The sequence below is a fragment of the Calidris pugnax genome, unplaced genomic scaffold (genome assembly GCF_001431845.1).
Source record: "Calidris pugnax isolate Ruff unplaced genomic scaffold, ASM143184v1 scaffold103, whole genome shotgun sequence".
NCBI classification, from domain to species: Eukaryota; Metazoa; Chordata; class Aves; order Charadriiformes; family Scolopacidae; genus Calidris; species Calidris pugnax.
This window is the reverse complement of record NW_015090990.1, coordinates 19,645,622-19,667,236: the sequence shown is the minus strand read 5'-3', so window position 1 is coordinate 19,667,236 and position 21,615 is coordinate 19,645,622. Positions and strand designations below refer to the sequence as shown.

The following is a 21,615-nucleotide window of genomic DNA, read 5'->3' as shown; positions in this document are numbered from 1 at the left end:
TCTGAACTAGTATGCTGTGCCCAGTGGCTCCTGTCGCGGCAGTGCATCTCTTCGGTCACATCTCAACCAAAGGCTTGGAGAGCAATTTGCTAAACCTTGTGAGCACTTGTGTTCAGCCTTGCTGACTCTTACAGCTGCTGAGCTCAACGCTGGCTGAGCTGCTTCCCTCCCACCCACTCTTCTTCCTTCCCTAGCTAAGCAGCTGTGAGCTTTGAATCCAAAGCAGCGTTAGAGACCGTCCTGCTGGAGTTACTGCCCCTTGAAGCTGTGCCACCTGTAAGACAAGTCCTGTGCCACTCAGGATTCAGAGGGAGAAGTCCTGTGAGAAGCTGGCCTCAGCTAAGCCATCCCCAAATATTTCTCCCAGTGTTAACTACTTACCTGAAATCCCCACCCTGCTCTCAGTGACGGTGTATGGATTTCCATTTCAAATTGCTGTTCCCCAGTGTTTGGTGCTCTTGTCTCACATCACACCTTGCTAGGGAGCCTGTGCTGGTTTCTTTCTTGCCTCTCAGTTCCAAAGGTGCTTGTGCCTAAAAGCCACCACAGTGGTACTGTTCAGGTGCTCTCTTCTGCCTTAAATGTCACTACAGCTTGTCAGTGATCTGCATTTTCATATCTAGATTTCTAAAAGATTTTGCTTATCTCTTTTGTCATGGTCTTAGTATTTAGTTTGGGTCTTGCTCCATACTAAAACTAGAAGGACTTTGCCATCTTCTGCCAGGTAAAAGTATTGAATATCAGGCTTTCCATTTGTTAATAGCTTTTCTTGTGATAGCTGTGGAAATGCTGTTATGACTGAGCAGAAAAAGTGGATAAATAGGTTTGCAGTCCAGAGAGATATGCTCTGCGTTTTTGCTGTTATTTTTAGAAGACTTGTTCTTTTAAATTTTAATTAAGCTCCTTGTTCAGTTTTTGAAGAAAATCTTTTACTATGTGATAAAATTGTTAAACTAAGAATTTGCCTCAATAAGCAAGAGGAAGAATTCAGGTGCTTGGCCCACCATGTATGTTGCAATACGTTAAATGCAAGAAATTGTCCTCTTCACTGGGGTTATGTTCCCTGCAGACCCTTGAAGTACAAACCAGCTCACTGGTTTATGAAATGAAAGGTAAAGCTGATGTGTCACTTGCCTAAAGAAAGAGATAATAATTATGAAACTGTACTTTAAAAAATGCTGGTGATCAGTTCATCTTATAAAAAAATATAAACAAGCCTCCTGCTGGCCAAGTGTGCAGAACCCTGTAGAAATATTGGATTTGTTCATGGGTGTGTAGAAGGTGTTTCCCCTAAAATGGTCCTCCAGCTTTCTGCTAAGTTCCTGCACAGCTTTGGAAAAAGCTGCACATATGGAATCAGAGCGAACAGATTTTACAATTAAACACTTTTTCTGACTTACAGGACTCTAACTCTTGATCAAGATGCGTGACACCTCAGTTAATGCCATACGGCTTGCTGATTGACAGTTGGATAAACGCAGACTTCATAAGGATTATTGCTTGGTTTTCAGTGTCTTTTGTGCTTGACAGGCATGCAATCTATGGACCCTAGGATGCTTTTGAAATTTGCCTCTTTAGTGACCTGGGTTGATGGTAAACTTCACAGAAACAAGGTTTCCTTTGTGTTTAGCTGATGTAAAGATTTCATTGTTTGGTCCACTTACAGCCTCATATGTTTAGTGAAAAAATGTAAGTTTTTCAATTTTACAAAGATATCTATTTTTAAGCCATTTTAAGCCATTGAGAAAAATTTTGTGGGAAATTTAGTTTAATTGCAGTGGCCATGTTGAGGATGGACTGACTCATGAGTGATAAAATTTCGGATGTGTTTGATGAAGCGTGATTCAGATAGAGTTGTAATCCTTTTGGGACAGAAGTGATGTGATTTCTCCTAGTAAATGAGACATCTAAATGGAGTCCCTTTTTAAGGAAAACATAGCACCAGAGAATACTGCAGGTGTGAAGTGCACACTCTTGTAGCTCATGCCAAGTAGTGCTTCTTAAATGATACACTGGGGCACTATTTTATGTAACTTGCCATCCGATGACATAAATTCTCTGACAACTCTTAACTACACTGAAGCAAGCATTCTTGGAATAGGTTGTAGTACTGGAGCCAAGCAGTTAATCAGGTGTAACATGAGGCTTTGACGTGATTTACTGCCTGCTGGTAGCTTGTACTGGGACTGTATTGTCCTTCTGTATGTACTGTATAATAGTTTTAAGCTGTCCTTGGACAGGGCCCTATTGTAAACAAGCTGTCTGGCTTAACTGGGATATCCTGTAAAAATATGTTAATAAAAACTGAAGTCATTGTAAAGGATCCTATTCCTACTATTTCTGCTTCCCAAACTATTCCCACCAGTGAAGCACAGCACATGCTCTTAACTCCTGCTGTGCTGATGCTTTGCTGATGGCTGCTGGTGTTGTACTACTTGTTTCCAAACTGTTCAGTCATCACATGCCATCTCAGCTGTCTGCTGGTGTGCATGAAATCTCTTGTGACTCAGCTTACACGATGTAGAAATTCCCATTGAAATAGAATTTATTTTCAAGGGGTTACATAAATTTATTAGCACTGGGTTCATTCCATGTCCCTTCCTGTCTCTGCTTGGTCAGGTCTTTGGAGTGAGTTTTGAGTAGTACTTTATTTAGGTTCAAGGAGTTTTTTGAATGAGGTGACTTGTGTTTGGTATTAGAATATTATGTCAGGTCCTTGTAGCCTGGAGCTAGTAGGCCAAGATGTAACAGCAAAGCCTTATCTGGAGTGTAATTTTCAGAAGGAGATTCTGAAAGACATCATTCACTGAAGGCAACCTCTACTAGACTTTTTAGCTAGGGACAGAAGCTGAAAATGTGAGGTCTTGCAAAATGAGGTGTCATTCTTTTAAACGGAGAGGTGTGCCCAAGTGGGTTTAGACAGGCAGAATTTCTTGAGGAAACAGATGCTGAAAATTGCATACTGAGAGTCTTCTCACAGAAATCACTGAATTTTATAGGCAAGGTGAGACATTTAGGAGACTCTCAGAGGAGACAGTGACCTGCATGAAGGGCCCTTGTTTTACTAGCTTCCCTCTAGTTCTTGGAGGAAGTTCTTGAAGCTCCTGGAGGAGGTTCCTCAAACAGAGGGTGATGCTTTGGAGAGTTTTCAGGTTCCTTCCTCCATTCTGATGAGTACTCTGCAGAGTACAAATCCACTATAATATGGGCACCAGGATTTTAGCAGGGGCACCTCAAAGGGACACACTGGTGGCTCTACAGAAATGCGTCAATCCCAGCTTGAAATGGCCCCATCCCACCCCACTCATTTTTTTCTTAAAGACAGACATGATATGCTTTCTTTTGTAAGTTAACATGTAATTTTGAATGAAAAACAGACATCAAATCTCTTTAGTAAGGATTTAGATCATCCCCATAGATGGAAACAACACTTGTGGGTTGTGTGGTGGTTTGAGAAGGGAAGGGTTGTGTGTGTGCGCGCGCAGCTGTTAAAAAGTGACCTGAGCCCCACTGAGAGCAAGGCTGGGATTAACCGCAAACTGATATCGCAGATCTCCACAGTTTTCTACTCAAACACTAATTTCAGATTTCTACATGGCAGAGTTTGGAAAACACTTATCCCTCAATGCTAGAGGAATTGCTGTCATGATTGTGGTGTTTTACAGGTTCAATAGAGCTTGGAAAACCTTTTGGTGGTATTGGAGAGAACAAGGTGGCAGGTGCTAATCTGGGTTTGAAAGAAGGTTGCAAGCACGCCTCCTATGGTGCAAACACTTTGTGACGTATTTTTTTCCCTTTGATCTGATTAATTTAACGTTACTGTAGTAAACTTTAAAAGATGGCCATGCTGGTTGTTTTCTAGGTGTCAGTAACAAATATACTTGATCAAGATGGTGGGGTTGGGCACCTGAGGCAACATGTTTGCCGGAGAAGCAAGGAATACTTTCTGGTGGAGTAGTTACTTGCAGGGAGATACTTCCCTGTAAAACCCCACAGCTGACTGAATCCAGTTATTGTGCTTTGGGATCACAGTGGAGACAAAGCAGAGGTGTTACCTCAGCTAACAGCTTGGGACAGAAATGGTGCTTGTGTAGGCCTGGGGGGCCTGCGGCGGAGAACGATGCCAGCCTCAAGTGTTTGTGCCAAGGCAAAAGCCTTTCATGACCCCTCTCTGTGAGGGTTTGTCAAAACAGCAACAGCAGGAGTTAGAATCATAGAATTCTCTAGGTTGGAAGGGACTATTAAGATCCTCAAATCCAACCGTGAATGTAACACTGCCATAACCACCCCTAAACCACGTCTCTAAGTGCCACGTCTACCATCTAAGCCATGAGCAGCCAGTTGTATCACTGTGGAATGATTTGGTGACGGTGGTGACGGCAGAGTTGCAAAAAGGACAAGGTGTCGAGCCAGGCTGGTTAGCTCTGTGAAGGTGGCAGCATGGCCCAGCCCTGGTGAGCCCAGAGCAGCCACGGTGGTTCAGCAGATTTCCTAAACACCCTTGTTTATGGACAACTGTCCCCTCAAGCAGCTTCTGGATTTTTTAGAGATCTTTGGGTAAGCCCATGTAGCGCTTCATGAGGTAAGAGTGAATAATTTTGAGATGGCAAAGAGTTAGAAGCCACTAAACATTTCAAACAGCCTGAAAATGGCGAGTGGCAGTTGGGCCACCAGCTGGGGCCTGCTCTATAGCTTATCTGTATTTGCAGTCCCCTGATTACTGCCACTTGAAAGGAGGCACCCAAAAGGATGTAGGAGGTGAAAGACCATATCCTTAAGTTCACAGAAGTGTTTAATTTTTAAAAGGCCACGTTTTATTAGTTTTCTTGATTCCTGTGAGTGGAACCAGTTCCAATGGCTCTGGAAGCAACTATACAGGATGGCGAATGCTGCTTTTCAGTGGGAATATGGAGCAGATGGGCTAGTGTGTACCTTTGTTGTCTGCTTGTGTGATTATTTTTTTTTAAACTATTTTTTATTTATTTTCTGGTTTTGTTTACTGTTAGCTTAATGGAAGCACAAGGAATACCTAATTTTTACAAGGTGACTGTCTTCATAGCAACAACAACAAAAGCAATCATGAAATATTGCATGTAAATGAGCATCAATAACTGTTGGAGAGGGAATACAGACAAATAGCTTGTTTTTAATAAAAGAAGAAACTGTTGCTGTCCCCTAACATACTTCTTTTTCTTTTTTTGTTCCTCGCTTCCTGTCTGCATCAGTTTGGAGGTTGCACAACCCATTTTTAGCAAGGTAAACCCGAATGCTTTCCCACTAGTGTAAAAAGGTGATGAACTGTGGCCTTCAGAATATTGTTTATTCACTCAAATGTGACAGTCATGATAGTCATATCTTGCAAAACATTTTGCCCTAACTTATCTCAAAATTTTTCATTGATGTAGTTCAAATTCATCCTTTGTTTCCCTCCCTAAGCCAATGAGACTCAGGAGGGAGTCATGGCAGAGGGTTAAAGCCTATTGTATAATTTGGTATTTAAACTGCATGCCTTTTGCATACAGTAAAAGCATCAGGGACTAATGAAAACATTTTAATGGATTTCTATATTCATGAATCATAGCAGAACCATGAGATCACTAGAGATAGCCTGACTACTAGATTTTCAGACTGGGTAGTGCTACTCTATGTTATCAAGTATAGTTTTTCTATGCCTGTGAAAAGTTACCTGGTGAATGAATGGTGTTCTTATTTTCCGCATTGTATTGTTATACTGTGTTAGATGCATGATAAGGCTAATCAAAATAGTTTTGACAAATAGAGAATTAATATCTTAAATTTGATCACAAGGCCAATCCTTTGCCTTCCAGACAGATGTGTGTCCTCTCCTTTTTCTGAAAAACTGAAGCCACTCTAGAATGTCATTTTACAATGCATATAAGTTACTTGCTAGATTCATGTTCGTTCCCAATTAATGACAAAATAAGTGTGATATTCTCCTATAAATACATTCAACAAAAAGCGTCACAGTAAAATGACCACCTGTTTATTCAAAGTTCAGGTAAGAAGACAAGTTAGATCCGCCTGTGATGTGTAGGAAATCTCTTAGCATGTGGAACAATTGCTCTGTGTAATGTCTAGAAACCAGACTGCTCAGTACACTGAAACAGTGATGTAAATAATGCCTGGAAGTGTACAGCAGAGGACGGTCTTGCCCATGAGCAGTTTTTGATACCTCTGGGTTTTGCAACTAGCAGAGCAGAGCTCAGTCTGTAGCCACTGGAAGTGTTTCAGTAAGGCAATTTAAAATATCCTGGATCTGAAATAAGTTAATACTTCTATTCATTCTTTTAACAATCTTAACATGTTGACCTGATTTATAATCCCCCTCAGATTTCTCTAAGGAGAGGCTGTAGGAAGTTTCTTTTACCATTGATCTCGAGGAGTGAAGGAACTATGTTGCAGGCTGGATAAAGAGGGTTTCTTTTATCCTGTATCTTATATGCTGTATCTGTATCTTATCAGCATGGACTTACACAGCGTGATTGTAAAAATGCCGTGGTCTGAATTTCCCTCATTCTGCCACCAAATTACCAATGCCTAAGTCTTGGAAGTCAGGGATTCTTGTAAATTCCCTGCCTCAAGTCCACTATAATATTTTGAGGACAACAGTGTGCACCAATTCAGAACACAAAACTAGAAAGCTATTACTTAATATTGCTAACAAATACAGGCTTCATAGATGAAATGTCACCATATGGGTCATTGCCATCCATGAAAGAAAAAAAAAATTGGCCTGTAGCTCACTTTTTTCTAGGGAACCTAACTTCTCACTTTGTAATGAGAGCCTTTTGCTTGATTCTGGCATTGTCAATGTCCCTAAGTTTCATTCTATTCCTTGAAGATCTTCTATGCTGCCAGAGGGAGTCATAAGGAGTATTTAATGCAGATGGAAATCAGACATAGTGCTCTATCCAGGAGACAACAGCCCCATTCAAAGCTCTGTTTTATAAAGTCATTCAAAAATGAGGAGAGTGACTTGAAAATAGCAGAGTGAACAGACATGTCCAAACTGCATTAGAAACTGAAAAAGCTGGACAGAAACTCACATTTTCTTCTAAAGTGATAATTGTTTCCTATAGAGACCACATGGAGTTTGACAAGAATAGCTGAGATGGCCCAAACAGTTTTATACATAAGCTTTCTTTAACCAATCATTAAATTGGTTAATGGCTTTTTTTTCACTGCCACCATCAAGATAAAGCAGCTACTGTGAAGCACATATAGTGGATAATGTGATGAACACCTTTCATGTAGACATAAGCTGGCCCATCTGAGCAATGACATCAAAATGTTCTAGAGAAAATGGCAATACAGGCATTTAGGCAGACCTTGGTTGATGGCTTGCAATTCTTTGTAAAATCTTTGCATGGTTGCAAAAGATGCATGGCTTACAAAAATTAAGACCTGTAGAATACAAGATTTAATATATAGCACTAGTCCAAATTGACTGTTTTAGGGTATGGGGGAGAATTCTCACATAATTACTCCTGTGCATACTTTTTTTCAGTTTTTCTGATTTAGTTTCAAAGCATAGAAATACCATTTCCCCCTCTCCCGATTGCTCAAGACGGTTTTATTATTAAAATACATTTTGTGCAATTACTTCAGTTAGCCTTGCAGTTCCCCCTTTGAGCATCTGTTTTAATTATACTGAAACAAGCTATGATTTTGCTGGCTTAAAATTTCCAAGACTGGATGCCAGTAGCAATGTGTTTGGCTACTGCCTTACTCTAGTTCTGCCAAACCAGAAACTCCCCGGGCTATTTGGTTCTGATTTTTTTTTTAATTTTTTTTTTTTTTTGAGGGGGTGTCAAACCTTAAAACAAGTGATGCATGATCTGCTGTTAGTTTTGACTTTCAGACTCATTTATCAACAAACGTCCCTTCCTCTCTGCAAAAATGGTACATCAAAGTTCTGTAATAATGGAAAAAAATTCTGCTTGCTTTAGCAATGCAAAGAGAAGGGATCGGAATAGGGCCAGCATGAAAACGTTATGGTGCTGAATATTAAGCCTTGCAGCTAGTGTTTACAGCTGTAGAGGATATTTTCTTGTAATTTTATTCTTGTATTTATAGTTATTATACTGAGTAACTTATTCTGGTTTGGTATCCTGGGGAGCTGGGATATGTAATGCTTTCTTCTTTTTTAGGAAGAGTACACTGAAGAAAGAGAATAAAACAATATTTAACACATCCCTTGTGCAAATAAAATGAGTTACTATAGATTACTGTTATGTTTGAAATCAGCTATAGCTAACTGGTTAACAAGGAAAGCAGGGGCAGAGAGTGAGGAAAGAAGATACTGCTCAAGATCTCTTAGCACAGTTAATGGAAGGACACAAGCAGATGAGCAGGATCACTCTCTTTTGTTTACTCTTTAAGTGCCAACTGAAAAAATGTGACGTCTAAGATGAGCGATTAGCACTTTTTTTTTAAAGGCATGACTATAGGTATGCATGGTTTCCCTAGTTAAAATTAAAAATTGCTTAATATTAAATTAAATGAGTGATTATGCCTTAAACCACCATCTCTAAGGGAGTGCCTGCAGTGAAGACTAAAGCATGACTTCAGCTCATGCAATCAGTCCTTGTTACACTCTGTCCTGCCATGCCTATGCCATCAGCCATATCAGAGGTGGTTCTGGGAGCTCCCATTCATGAGTTTCAGCTGCTGTAGCTGGTAGGTATTCCCCTAAATTTAAAAGATCAGCTGACATCTGGGGGCAGACTGTTTCTCTTTTCTTTTCCCTTATTCAGGTTACATTTCTGTAGATCCTTTAGGAAAATAGGAGCTGGGGGAGGAGTTTCCTCAGCTGTGTTGTAGTCTTCTGCTAATGAGGACACACAAGCTGTGTGTCTCCTAAAGGAAAAATTTGCTATTTAAGTGATAATTAGGTGTTCTCGTGTTAAATATCAGTGTGGTGGTGAATTTAACCCTGTGAGAAGCAGTGGCATGATCCTACTCTGTGCTTGGGCTTCAGGAAGTTTGTCTTGCTATGTGCTCTTTCGTAACAAGAGATGAAATTATTCTAAATGAAATTCCCTGAAGTGGGTGTTCATTTTGAAATATCCATGCAATGTGGACCAGGGATGATTATATTGACAGTGATATTTCCATCACATCTTTATGTTAATAGCTTTGAAGCTGAGATTAAGAGTTTTGGAACAAAACCAGACTTCCCTGAGGAAGTGTTAATTCAGCTGCAGGATCAAGCTAACAGGTGAAGTCCTTCACCACCTGATATCTGCAGAACTCCACTCTCAGAGCATTATTTTCAAAAAACAGTTTATTTGCTGAATATGAACTTCCCTGAATTTCCTAAAAGTTTGTTGCAGTGAGGCCTGAAAAAGCCAGAAGGTTAAGAGGCTGCAGAAGTAGCTGCAACCCTGCTTCCACTCCGGTTGAAAAAGATGCAGAGGGCTAAGTGAATATCACTGGCAAATAAGAGCGCACTTGCCACTTAATTAGTGGAATCTTGGTTGCAGAGGACAGGGTTTGTTTCTGCAGGTGACTGAACATATTAACTGGTATTTCATACCCCTTTCTATGGACATCTCTCTATTGCAACTTTTTTCTTCAAAAACTTCAAAAATAGAACTACAGTATTGCTGAAAAAGTCAATAATACAGATGCTGAGTGAGCCAGAGCAATAAGAAAGGAGTCTACCCTGAGGGAAGGAGTGGGAAGCCCCAGTGTAACATATTGGATGTTTCAACGGTGATATGTCTGTAATTAATAAATTCATGAGAAGCTGTTGTGCAACAGTACACAGAACGGATCAGTGAGTAAGCATTTGAAAAGCCTTGTTTTAGTAGATTAATAATTATGCAGGGCTATTCTAATTTCACAGAAGGTATTTTAGTGTATGATCTGAATCACTGTATATGAAAAGTAGAACTCCAAAAGGCTTTAATATTAGTAGAAACAGTTTCATGATTAAAAAAATTGCACAAAAGCCTTTTTATTTTAAATTAAACACCCGTGTGGTTTTTGCAACAATATTGCAGGCTACTGGCATAATCAAAAAACAATAAAAAACTAATCAAAGGACAAAATGAACTTATATTAATTCACCTCATAAATGAGGTGAAGAGACTAGTTTTCTGAAGGGTTTGTTTTGAAAACTGTTGTGATATTTAGTTTCCAGCTTTCGGTATGGCTTTTAATTTGGAATACTCTGTTACTAACATGCACAAGGAATAGCAAAACCATAGCTAACATTAGTATGTCCAATTGTGTTTCTATTGTTACCTTTGGCACAAAGATTCAGCATCTCTTTTTAGCTTTTAGATGCAGAAGCAAAGTAAGCGACTTTTAGAGTGAGAATGTGCCTTTATGTTTTCCAGTGAGGCTCCTTTAGTCTCTGTGCTTACAAGGACAGCCCAAAACTCAGCATAGGTGGCAGAGGCAAAATTGCATCAAATCCTGAATGTTTTGCTATCTAAAGTCCAGACTTCAAGTCCAGCCACCGCTACTCAGGATAAGCTCATTCCTTTTGGCATAGCCAATGCTTAGCAAATAAATCTGGCTGTTCAAAAGTTTGAGAACACGATAAACTCAGATATTTGCCCATATCACAGTCTGGATGTTTAAACAAGACTGAGTTGTTCATTAACATTGATAGACTTTAAAGGAAATCCTTCCTTACATCAGAGCTTGATTAAGGCCTCATGCCTCTCAAACTGCACTGTCAGGAGGTGAGCAACTGCAGACTAATCAGGGTTGATATCCTAATTTCTGCTCTGAAAAAAAAAGCCAAACCAATGCGTTTTCCTCACAAGCTTTGAAATCTCGAAGTGGCAACAGTTGGTGAGTGTTTATATGAAATGTGCAGTGGTCTCTGCAGTGCTCGTCCATTCCTCTGAGCTCATGTCTGCTGGAATTTCTCACGTGGAGAAAGTTATCTATTCTTTAAACAAGAAAATGTAAATTAATATCTTTTGTAGGAAACGTGCTGAATAAGGATCTCCTACAGACCTAGTTCTGTATGTAGGCGGAGACAGTTTTGGACTCAAGCCATTAATTTTTCTCCCTACAATCAAAAACATTCATTATAGCCTACGTAGTTTTACTTGAAGTCTACCAGCTTTGTTTGCAATAAAGAATCCAGCCTTTTGGAATTGCTTCTGTCTTTTCTGGTATGTTATCTTGATAAAATTGCCAGCCTTAATTCTTGCACCGTGGCAGATGAGTTTTATCCTTTCTTTCATTGGACTACAGAAACTCCCTAGCTATGTGTGTTCTTTCCAAGGGCTTGAATAGCATATGTATCTTCAGTGTCTGCTTCTCTGTTGCCTTTTTACATTGCTTGTAGTCTGGCTTTTCAGCAGCCTGCTCAGTTCTGTGGTCTTGCAGATGCAGTGTATACTTTGACAGCACACTTAGTGTGATGCTAAAGCCTTATACAGAGTGGCTCCCTGTAAAGGACGGTGTGGTAACCCCCACCTTGCATCCTATAGTGACAGTTTCCCTGGCATCACCTCTGCTGGGGTAACTGCTAGGCATGACAGGCAGTACAGCAAGTAACTTTGACTGATCTGGACTCTTGTCATTCTTTTTGTATAGGTGTAAGAAGTAAATGAGATGAAGAAGAGGGGCAGGCACCTCATCTGTTTCCCGGTATTTATAAGATGTATGGCAGGAACAGTCCTTCTGCTCTACTAAGTAAAATGCATCTAACTCTCACAGGCTCCTAGGGTGGGTGATGTGCTGGAGGAAGGGTTCCTTTTTTGTCTCTTCCTCTTCAGACACCCTCTCTCATTAATTTTTTAAGGCAAAAAGAATAATGAAGCACCCTTAAGCAGGTGCTTCAGGGCTCACAGACAAGTAATACAGATGAAACAACAGCTTTCTAGCTATTTTCTGTCTCTCAGTTATGCTTTCCTAAAGAGAATAATCATAGAAACCACAGAGTCATGTGTGAGCCCTTTCTAGTTGCGTGTTATATTAAAACAGTAAATCACTTTCTTTCATGAATGTGGTTTTTCTGTGTGGCAGCTGTTGGGTAATTTAGTCCAAAGTCAACTGAACATCTTTAGTTACTTCAGAGATAACATGTCCTACAGATGGTTTCAATTAATATTTGTTCAGGGCTGTCTAAAGCAAGTAGCCAGTCTGCTTGTTTAGTAAGTGTCAGTTGGAAATATCTCTCTTTATGCACATGAAATGTGACCTTCAGACTTTTTGTGGTCTGCTGGGTAATACCCCCAAAATAGCTTGGCACAGGGTTTCAATTTATGTCCTTCTCTCAGTATCTTTTTTTACCTGATGTTGGAAGTGGACACACACACCCAGGGCTTGTGACATGGTCAGCCCCAAGCCTCTGCAACAGTTTGAGGAACTAAAATAGTGATCTTTGTTAAGCAGTTATTATGGATTTTACAGAGTGTGTTTTCAATGTTCAAAGCCTGGTTCAGCCCAGCTCTTCTGCTTCAAATAAGCACACATTTAGGAATAGTACTTAAACATTAACATGATTTATGTACTTAATTGGCTGCAGTGCTTCAAAAAGTAGCAGGGCCTTTTTTAGTTAAATCAGTATTGGAGGGAAGGATGGTTTATTACTTGCACAATAAGAATGTTTGTTAATGAGTGAATATGAAATAACAAAGTGGATATTTTGAAGAAAAGACATACTATGACCATCTATCAATGAGATCCATGAAAGCAAATGGTTTGTCATACATATTATACACATGCAGGACCAAATATAATAAATATATTGAATTTTATTATAATGTATACATTTTGTTTGGGTAAAAATTAGAATCTACATATTACATGGAATAATAATAACAGAGAATAGCTAAATCATACATAGCCAGTGAATGCTGAAAGCGTTTGTGTAAGTTACATTTTGACAGACTAGTGATTAATCTGGTGACATTTAATAAACTATATTCTTGGGTTTAAACAGGTAGTGGAATAGCTTGAGTAACTGCATTGATGAGGAGTTAATATGGCAATGTAGAGGGAAATTGCACTGATGTATTTACTCTGTTTCTATTTGGGCAGAGTTAAAAGTTTGGCTGAGGCATCAGTTACATCATTGTTCCCTTGCTTCTTCCAGTAGAATTGCAGTTGGTTCGTGCTGGTGTAGCTGGGGCTGGATTCAAGTTCAAGAAGGTTGCAAATAGCTCTTACAAGCACTGCATTCACCTATGATGGAAGCAGAAATACACTATACACATATGTTATTAATTTGCTTCTTGTTGGCAAAAATTTGCACTCTGAAAGAGTTCACTATGTTGGAATAAATCTGGAGAACAAAGGAATTGCTTTTTCCCTGTATATAAGACATGCATAATCTTCAGTGAGTAGTTAACATTTGGGAAACATAGAAAGAACTCTGGTGCTGGCAACGTCTGTCTGGCATGTACAGTCATATCCATCCCAGTTGGGTTGCCTTCCACAGGCTTTTCTTGCAATTAATTTGAAAGAAAAAAATGTCCTTATGTGCCCTAGATAAGCTCATCTCTTTTCTTTAGCTAGCAGGGGAAGTGGAAGGCTCTCAGGCTTACAAAATTATCAAGATGGAGCTTCCAGAAATGTCTTATTTCTGAGTTCTTTAGCCATTGATTTTTCCATGCTGCACTTCTCTTTATTATTTATACTGCTTTCGTTGTTGCTACTGTTCATAGACTGGTGGATAGCCAGCAGAGAGTTTGGCTGAATTGTCCGTCTGTCTGTACTCTTGCTTGGAGTCAAAAAGGTTTTGAGTTCACAGCCTAAAACTTGCATAGTCAGTTCCAGTTTAAACTCTTCTTTTAGAAAATCCCAAAGGTGAGAGAATCATACATAATTAAAGAAATGTATGAAAAATAACTTCTTCATATGTAACTAGGTGAACACTATTCAGTATTAGTAATTATGATGAGACCTTTTATGAGGTCTCTGGCAAGTTTTCAGTTTCCTGTTAAAGACCAAGGTTGTTCTCTTTTAATTCTGTTGGCTTAAATGGTGCAACTCCCTTTGTAACACTGTCTTCTGTCAGTTACTTTTGTAAGAAGTGGGCTATCATTTTTCAAATTCTAGTGTAAATTGCAGTTTTAAACAGTGGAAAAAAGAATAATAAAACATAACTCCTCATTAGAAGTCTTGATAAATATATTGTAGAAATTTCACATCTTTTCATACTACCACACGGGAATGGTCATTCCCAGTCTGGAGCAACTTGTTAAGCCTCAATACGTGACATGCAGGGTTTATTATTATGATATACTTGGGTTTATTCTGAAAATAAGTTTGCATATACCTACAGTTCAATTCCGATGCTTTTGTGTTGGGCAATTTTGTTTGCAAGAATAGTTGTAGTCCAATATCTTTAATACAAACACAAGTTTTCCTTCTAAGCAGAGTCCTCAATAACAGAGGACCTTTCCCTCCCTTAATTAAGCTTTTTATGATTTGCTTGAGGGGATGTTTGTGAAGGGATGCATACAGCTGTGTCTCCAAAAAGTTTCTTTTTCAGAGGGAGGAAAGATTAATTTGTTATAATAGGAAAAATGGGACTTTCTCCTGTTCTGTAACATCAACAATACAATCCTTTGTGTGTGGGAATATTATTTAGGAAGTCTGAAGCTGCAAGTGTTACCTCTGAGCAAATTCTTCCTTAAGCTCTTGAAATACATTCCATGTTTGCAGAATTATGGGGTGACAGTTCAGAAGGTTCTCATAGTTCTATGTTTTTCATGTTCTTTTTTTTTTTCTCTCTGTGTTTTTTCTTAATTTTAATGGATATACTTACTCTTGAACTGAAAAGCAGAGACATTTGGGTAGTTTGACTGAGGAAACCGTACTGGGAAGAGTTACTAGGGCATGTTAGCAGGGAAAGTGATCTATGGTTTGCTTAAAAAATAAGAGAAGAAAATCTGTTTGGGGATTCCTGGTTTCATGACTAAGTGTGCTGATCCAGCAGCCGGGAGTCCATCAGACAGCATAGTACCTGCTTCCCTGGGGAGTCCATTTTTCTGTGCACTGCATCCCAGGTGCTTATGACGAGAAACCAGAAAATAATCACCCAAGTACGTAACAGGGAGGTGCTCAACCCTTAAGAGCAGATGAACCACATGGAGGTGCGTTCTTTCTGGTGGTGACTGAGTCTGGCTGCTGAGACCATAGGATCAAATGGGGGATGTGCCCTTGTATGATGGGCTCACAGAGCTGCAGAGCCTGCCAGTGTTGAATTCTCTGGAAATTTTTCCATCTTTCTTCCCTGCTGGTTGCTGAGGAGGACACCCAAGCCCATTTCTGGGGAAATCCTGTTGAATTGAATCAGCTGCCCCCAGATTTATACCCAGTCAGTTTTCACATGTGTTTTCAAAGAAACTAACTGTGGAAATGAACGTTCTAACATGTCTCCATTGTAACTTGGTCATGCTAATGTAAAGATCTCACCAGTGCTAGCGTTGACAGGGGGAACTTTTCAAGACGTGCCTTTTGACAGGCCCAAACATGTTGATGTCTCTAGGGAGCACTCTGCTGCTAGATAGAGCATGGTATATTGCGGGATGAGGTGGGGGCTGAGCCACCTCTGTACTGGGGGTTTCTTGGCTATCATAAGACCATTACCATGAAATATACCAGTTTAGTTTGGGGACTTCAGCAGCTTGTGTCATGTACCAAACTAATTTCAGACCTGAATTAGCCAGAAAAAAGTGAATGCTGCCTCTCAGATGCTGTCTTGTGCTTAAACCCAACACACAGAGTGAAATCTCCCGTGAGGTGATCTCTTCTCTTGAATTCTAAGTCTAGACTCTCAGGCTCTCTTATGCGGGTCTTTGCTACAAAGGAGAAAAATACCATGCTAATTGAAAGCATATTGCTGCCTTTGGACAAAAAGGGAAAGCCCCTATTTGGCAAAATAAGGAGAAATTATGGCAAAATGGAAACTTGAAAGTGTTTTCCCGGAATCACAGAATTGTAGGGGTTGGAAGGGACCTTCAGAGATCATCTAGTCCAGTGCCCCTGCCAAAACAGATTCACCTAGAACAGGATGGACAGGAACACATCCAGGAGGGTTTTGAATACCTCCCAAGAAGGAGAGGGCATGACCTCTCTGGGCAGCCTGTTTCCATGCTCTGTCACCCTCAAAGTAAGGAAGTTTTTCCACGTATTCAGATGGAACTTCCTGTGTTCCAGCTTGTGTCCGTTGCACCCTGTCCTGTCACCAGGTATCCCTGAGAAGAGCCTGATCCCATCCTCTTAACACCTTCCTTTTAGATATTTATAAGCATTGATGGAGGCCCCCTCAGTCTTTTCCAGGCTAAACAGACCCAGGTCTCTCAGCCTTTCCTCTTAAGAGAGGTGCTCCATTCCCTAGATCATCTTTGTAGCCCTGTGCTGTACTGTCTCCAGCAGTTCCCTGTCCTTCTTGAACTGGGGGGCCCAGAAATGGACACAGTTCTCCAGATGCTGCCTCACCACGGCAAAGTAGAGGGAGAGGATGACCTCCCTCAACCTGCTGGCCCTGCTGTTTTTAACACGTCCCTGTAGACCATTGGTCCTCTTGGCCACAAGGGCACATTACTGGCTCACAAGTGCTCACTAGTTGTCCACCAGGACTCCAAGGTCTCTCTCTACAGAGCTGCTTTATAGCAGGTCGCCCCTTAACCTGTACTGGTGTGTGGGATTATTTTTCTCCAGGTCCAGGACCAAACACTTGCCCATATTGAATTTAATCAGGTTCCTCACCCCCCAACTTTCTAGCCTGTCTAGATCTCATTGAATGGCAGCACAGCCTTGTGGTGTGTCAGCAACTCCCAGTTCTCTGCATCCTCCATCACCAGGGCACCCACCTCATTCAGCAGCAGACCCACATTTTCCCTAGTCTTCCTTTTGCTGCTGGTGTACTTGAAGAAAAGCTCTTCTTATTGTCCTTGACACCCTTTGCCAAATCCAAGTGGGTCTTAGCCTTTCTCATTGCATCCCTGCATACTCTGACAGTGCTCCTATGCTTCTTCTAAGTGGCCAGTCCTTTTTTCCACATTCTATAAACTTCCTTTTTCCATCTGAGTTTTTCCAGAAGCTCCCTGCTCATCCATGCAGGTTTTCTCCTTCCTTTGCCCAACTTCTTGCTCTTAGGGATGCACTGATCTTGAGCTTGGAGGAAGTGGTGCTTAAATATTAGCCAGCACTCTTGCACCCCCTTCCTTCTAGATCCTTAGCCCATGGGACTACTCAAAGTAGTCTTTTAACAGGTTTTGACAGATGGGAATACAAATCCTGTATAAGATCTGCAGTTGGAAGAGGCAGATGATCTATCTCTGTACTGAATTAACCAGACTGTTTTGGAAAGCGTTAACGATGCTTTCCAAAGAACCTGAGGAGCATTCCAGCATGTGGCTGTACAGAGCCATGGCTTGTTTGTTCTAACTTGCATGCAATTTAATTTGCCACAGGTGGGTGAAGGATGAGCTGTACTCATGTACGGTCTTTGCTTTCTGGTTTTCCAGTCACAGAACTGGAATTCCCTGGACCACTGTCAGCTTGTTTGTTGAGTCATTCACTTGTGCACAGACAGAGCTCAAACCTGTGACCATTTTCCGTGACAGAGAAGCCAGAGACTCTTATCGTTAAATCCCTGTGCTCAGTCTTAGAGCAAGATTTCCTGTCGTCCTGTGAGTACTGTTTTGGTTTTTTTTTTGCTTGAAGTGGAAAAATATTATAACTACTGCAGGGTATATTCCCAAAACTTCTGGTATGCACTCACTGCCACTGATTTAGAACAGAGGTACAGCTGCAACATTTTATGAGTGTGCAGAATTTTCTCACTGAATACAGGAAAAATGGCTAAGCATGAGATTAGAAATGTGGACATCTAAATTGTGTTTTCAGCTCTGTGAAGAAATTGCTATATTTTTTGGTGAAGTTATTCTTGCCTACTCAATTTCCTCAAATTTGCCACAAATTCCTATTATAAATCGGAACAATTTGATCTCACATAGTTAATCTCTTCATATATGAGAATTGTATAGCCAAACAAATATGAAATAATAAATCATGTCAATCAGTAACTGTCCTTGGTGTCTGAAAGAAAGGTTAAGAAAAACAAGGATTGGTTTTGTTTTCTCCTTTTTAAAAAAGCAAACACTATTGATTGAAAGCTAATTCTAAGTTATGAATAATAATATCTGTCTTAAATACTGATTTGTTAATTATGGTATTTAAATGCATTGTCCAACCAACTAAATGCATTTGAGAACACTTCTACCTCTCGTCCAATTTTATCTAATAAAGTCAGATGTTTCTGTATGGTGAACTAATCACATCCTAGAGCCATAAATGCAAGTGAGACTAGATTACTGTCCTGCCTTGCTGTAAATCCCAACAGGCAGTATAAATTGTGGTGCACAGTAGTTCTGGTTTTGTTCTGTGAAGTGGCTGGTTCAGCTATTCTTTGCCTTCTTTTCTTGGCAGGCTTGGCTAGGAAGTACTTCTAGCCATTAACTAGCCCTCTTCTAGTTGCCAGTGATTGTCATAGCCAAATTTAAGGACTGTTGTGTGTTTGATTTGTGGTTTGTCAGTCAAAATGGGTCCCTGAATCTCCACAGTTTTGCCCTTGCAATCTTAGCAACAGCTAGTTTTACAGCTGGTTTTGTATCTGACTTGCGTGGCCTGTGAAGCTGTCGGCCTTAAGGCTGTAATCAAGAAACTGTCATCCGCCCTGTGGAAACACCCAAAAAAGAAAAGGATGACACGAATGTCTGCCACAGCTTCTGGTGAGTCTGTGATTCAAGAGCTACAAAACAGGGATGCAGCCACAGTCCCATTTTCTCTCAGAAATTGCTGTAGGCTGTTGCCAAATGAAGGCTCTCCTATACCCTTTCAGAATGATGTGTGTGCGCTAAAGAAAGCATATTAATGATTCAGTAGTTGGAAATTCCCCTTAAATATCCCCTAGGTTATACTTACTGTTCAAAAGAGACCTGAATGTGTGTTGACTACTGATTATCCCTGATCTCTCACATGGTCCAAGATATACCATTTGGCTTTAAGAAATGAGCCTTTTCTTAAAGAAAAGAATTCTTGGTATCTGCCTGATCATCTGTCACCAGGCGTGTCTTTTAGTTCACTTTAGATTTTTTTCATTTACTGCAGATTGTGTCAGTGGTAATTATGGTAGTCCAGTAGATGTAGTAAAGAGGAAAAATATATTCTAGATTGAGTTGTGATTTTTTTTTTTTGTATTGCACTAACTTGCTTTAGGGAAAGAACGCAGGTTCCAGGACCAATGTTTCTTACTAAGCCAGGACAAAGCAAAGAGTGTAAGATAGAGGGATAGGATAACTAACTCTCTAACTTACTAACTCTCATTTTATAAAGAGTGAGAATAGAAAATTGTCCCAGAATAAGGATGGGTAATGAGATATCTTTATTTTACACAGATCTGAAACAAGAGGAAGGGAGTTCTGGAAGGCTAGGGGGGAAAATGGATATTTTTGGTTCATTTCCTGGAGGACAAGGCAGCCTCACAAGGATGCTTAATATTATCTGTGTTATAAGTGCTACCAAATACCACCACCTGTTGCAGATAGACATTACATTCTTATTTACAGGAATCTAAGGATCAAATGGGCATGAAGAAGGCATCTGAGAAGTAGCCACTGTTAACCATTTTGAAGCACAGCAGTAGGACCATCAAAGGAAAACTACACTGCTGTTTTTTCCTGTTTTGACGCTTCTCTTTGGATGAAATGGAGAATTTTAACCTCTGAGGTAGAAATTTTTGTATTTTCATGCCAACGTAATGACAGTCAATGATAATTTTAATGTGTAATGTTGAAACACATATCTTCTTTCTGAAATGTTTGCAGTCGCTGTGCTGTGATGTTGCTGTTCTGAGTGTGCTGTTGATAAATAGTGTTGGCTGGACAGCGTTTTCCTTACAAAAACTTGAATTTAGTTTTCATTTAGATTTGGAGAAAAAGGAAATTACTTTTTTTTTAACTTTCTTTCTGTCTTTCTTTCTTCATTAATTGTGAAAGAATGCAATAACTATGTCCCAGAACAGCAAGCTGAGTCATGAGCAAAGCACTCACCTGAATGGAGAACCAGACAAAAGGATTGGGTCATGGTGCTGCCCGGCAATGGTTCTTCCCTGAGTCTCTTTCAGACCATCCCAAGCTCAATCTTCCTGACAATACCTGCATCAGAACTGTCACTGTTTCCACAGAACCCATCCATAGAGTTTTGACCAAGACTTCAATTTTTCAGTGGGAAAAATATTCTGTTGAAACAGTTTTGACCACTTCTGATGAAAGCAGTCGTTATTTTTAGAGATATAAAAACTTAAAGGCGAAATAAATCTTAGGAGCTAAGCCTCTGCTTGGAAAATCTACAGATAATAAAATAGTAATGAGTCTATGAATTAGTAGGGCTGTAGGGCTCTAGTTCCTCGAATTCATCTGAAAGCTGTCTCTAACATTTATATAGTTACAGATTTGGAAAATTGTGTGAGAATACAGTTTCTTTCCATACGCAGGACTACCAAGGAATTAAATCTGTAGCTGAAGAGGCAGTACTAACTTTGAGATAACTGAAATGTTTTAACGTGAAAGGCTTTTAAAATGCATTTTGCATCTTTACTGTTTGGTTCTGATCATACTGAATTTGGAGATGTAAGCTGGATTTCTTCCACATACTGAAGAGTTTTGGTTGAATGACTGCAGTTCAGATCCTCTTCACTGTTACCTGTGAAATGTAGGGTTAGTTTGTAGTTGAATTGAAGCTTGTTGCTGTTTAAAGCCAACCCAGCGTGGAAAAAGCCTACTTGCAATCACAAACACAGAAAAAATAACAGAACGATAGTGTGGTAATTGGTTTGTTAGGAAAAAGCACGTGGTGAAACTTTTCACGTGGGGTGTTTTGCCAGGAAGCATGTGAGTGTAATATACAGACCTAAATCCTCCCCTGTCTCATCTGTGCATTGGGGATTTTTTACGGGGGTGGGGAGAAATGTCTGCTGATTTTCCCTCAGGCCCAGTTTCAGGCCAGGGACTGGCTGAGACAAAGTACAAAAATGGCCCTGAGGGCTTTTTCTTCCTTTTTTTTTTTTTTTTTTTTCCGACAATGGGGTTGTCTCCCTACATTGTTGGTGGCTTATGTGCTTATCAGGGGCAGGACTGGGCAGATAAGATATGTTATGTCAAAGCTTGCCAATAAACGCTTCCATTCAAAATGCTGGTACGCTTTGAGGAGGTGCTGAAAACCTTCTTGCAGAAATCCAGACGGGGATGTGGGGTTTGGTGCCAAAATTGGTCAGTTTCCCCTTTTGGTTGGGTATGACTGGAGAACTGTAGATGCTTTACAGGTTGGAGGCGTGTAAGTCAGAACAAACAGGGTGAAACACGCACACACACACGCACACACACACATCCCTTTGCATCAGGGCACGCCAGGTGAGGAAGACTCCAGCTCGGGGCAGCTGCCCTTGCTCAGGGGTAGACCTGAGCTCCGGGGAGACCTGCCATTGCCCAGGCTGGGAAAGGAGGGGCTGGGAGCCGCTGGAGCCAGGCACCGGCGGAGCTCCGGGAGGGGCCGGGCAGCCCCGGGCCCGGGGACCGGCGCCCACCGGGCGGCGCTGCGAGGCCGGGG

The 21,615-nt window shown here is 40.5% G+C and overlaps 1 protein-coding gene across 10 annotated transcripts in view; it reads left to right on the top strand.

Annotated features, from left to right (window-relative positions):
* Positions 1 to 10,693: 10,693 nt before the first annotated feature.
* MYO1B (myosin IB) overlaps positions 10,694 to 21,615 on the top strand; it is a 121,477-nt gene continuing 110,555 nt past the window's right edge. For 5 of the 10 annotated variants that reach the window (XM_014954554.1, XM_014954563.1, XM_014954560.1 and 2 more), the window contains exons 1-2: positions 10,709 to 10,830; positions 11,587 to 11,640. In XM_014954554.1, the coding sequence (XP_014810040.1) occupies positions 11,605 to 11,640 (36 nt within the window). In that variant the 5' untranslated portion in view covers positions 10,709 to 10,830; positions 11,587 to 11,604. Of the gene's footprint in view, positions 10,831 to 11,586; positions 11,641 to 17,474; positions 17,640 to 19,577; positions 19,738 to 21,615 lie in introns of all 10 variants that reach the window. The other 5 variants (XM_014954564.1, XM_014954562.1, XM_014954555.1 and 2 more) reach the window with 4 other exon arrangements.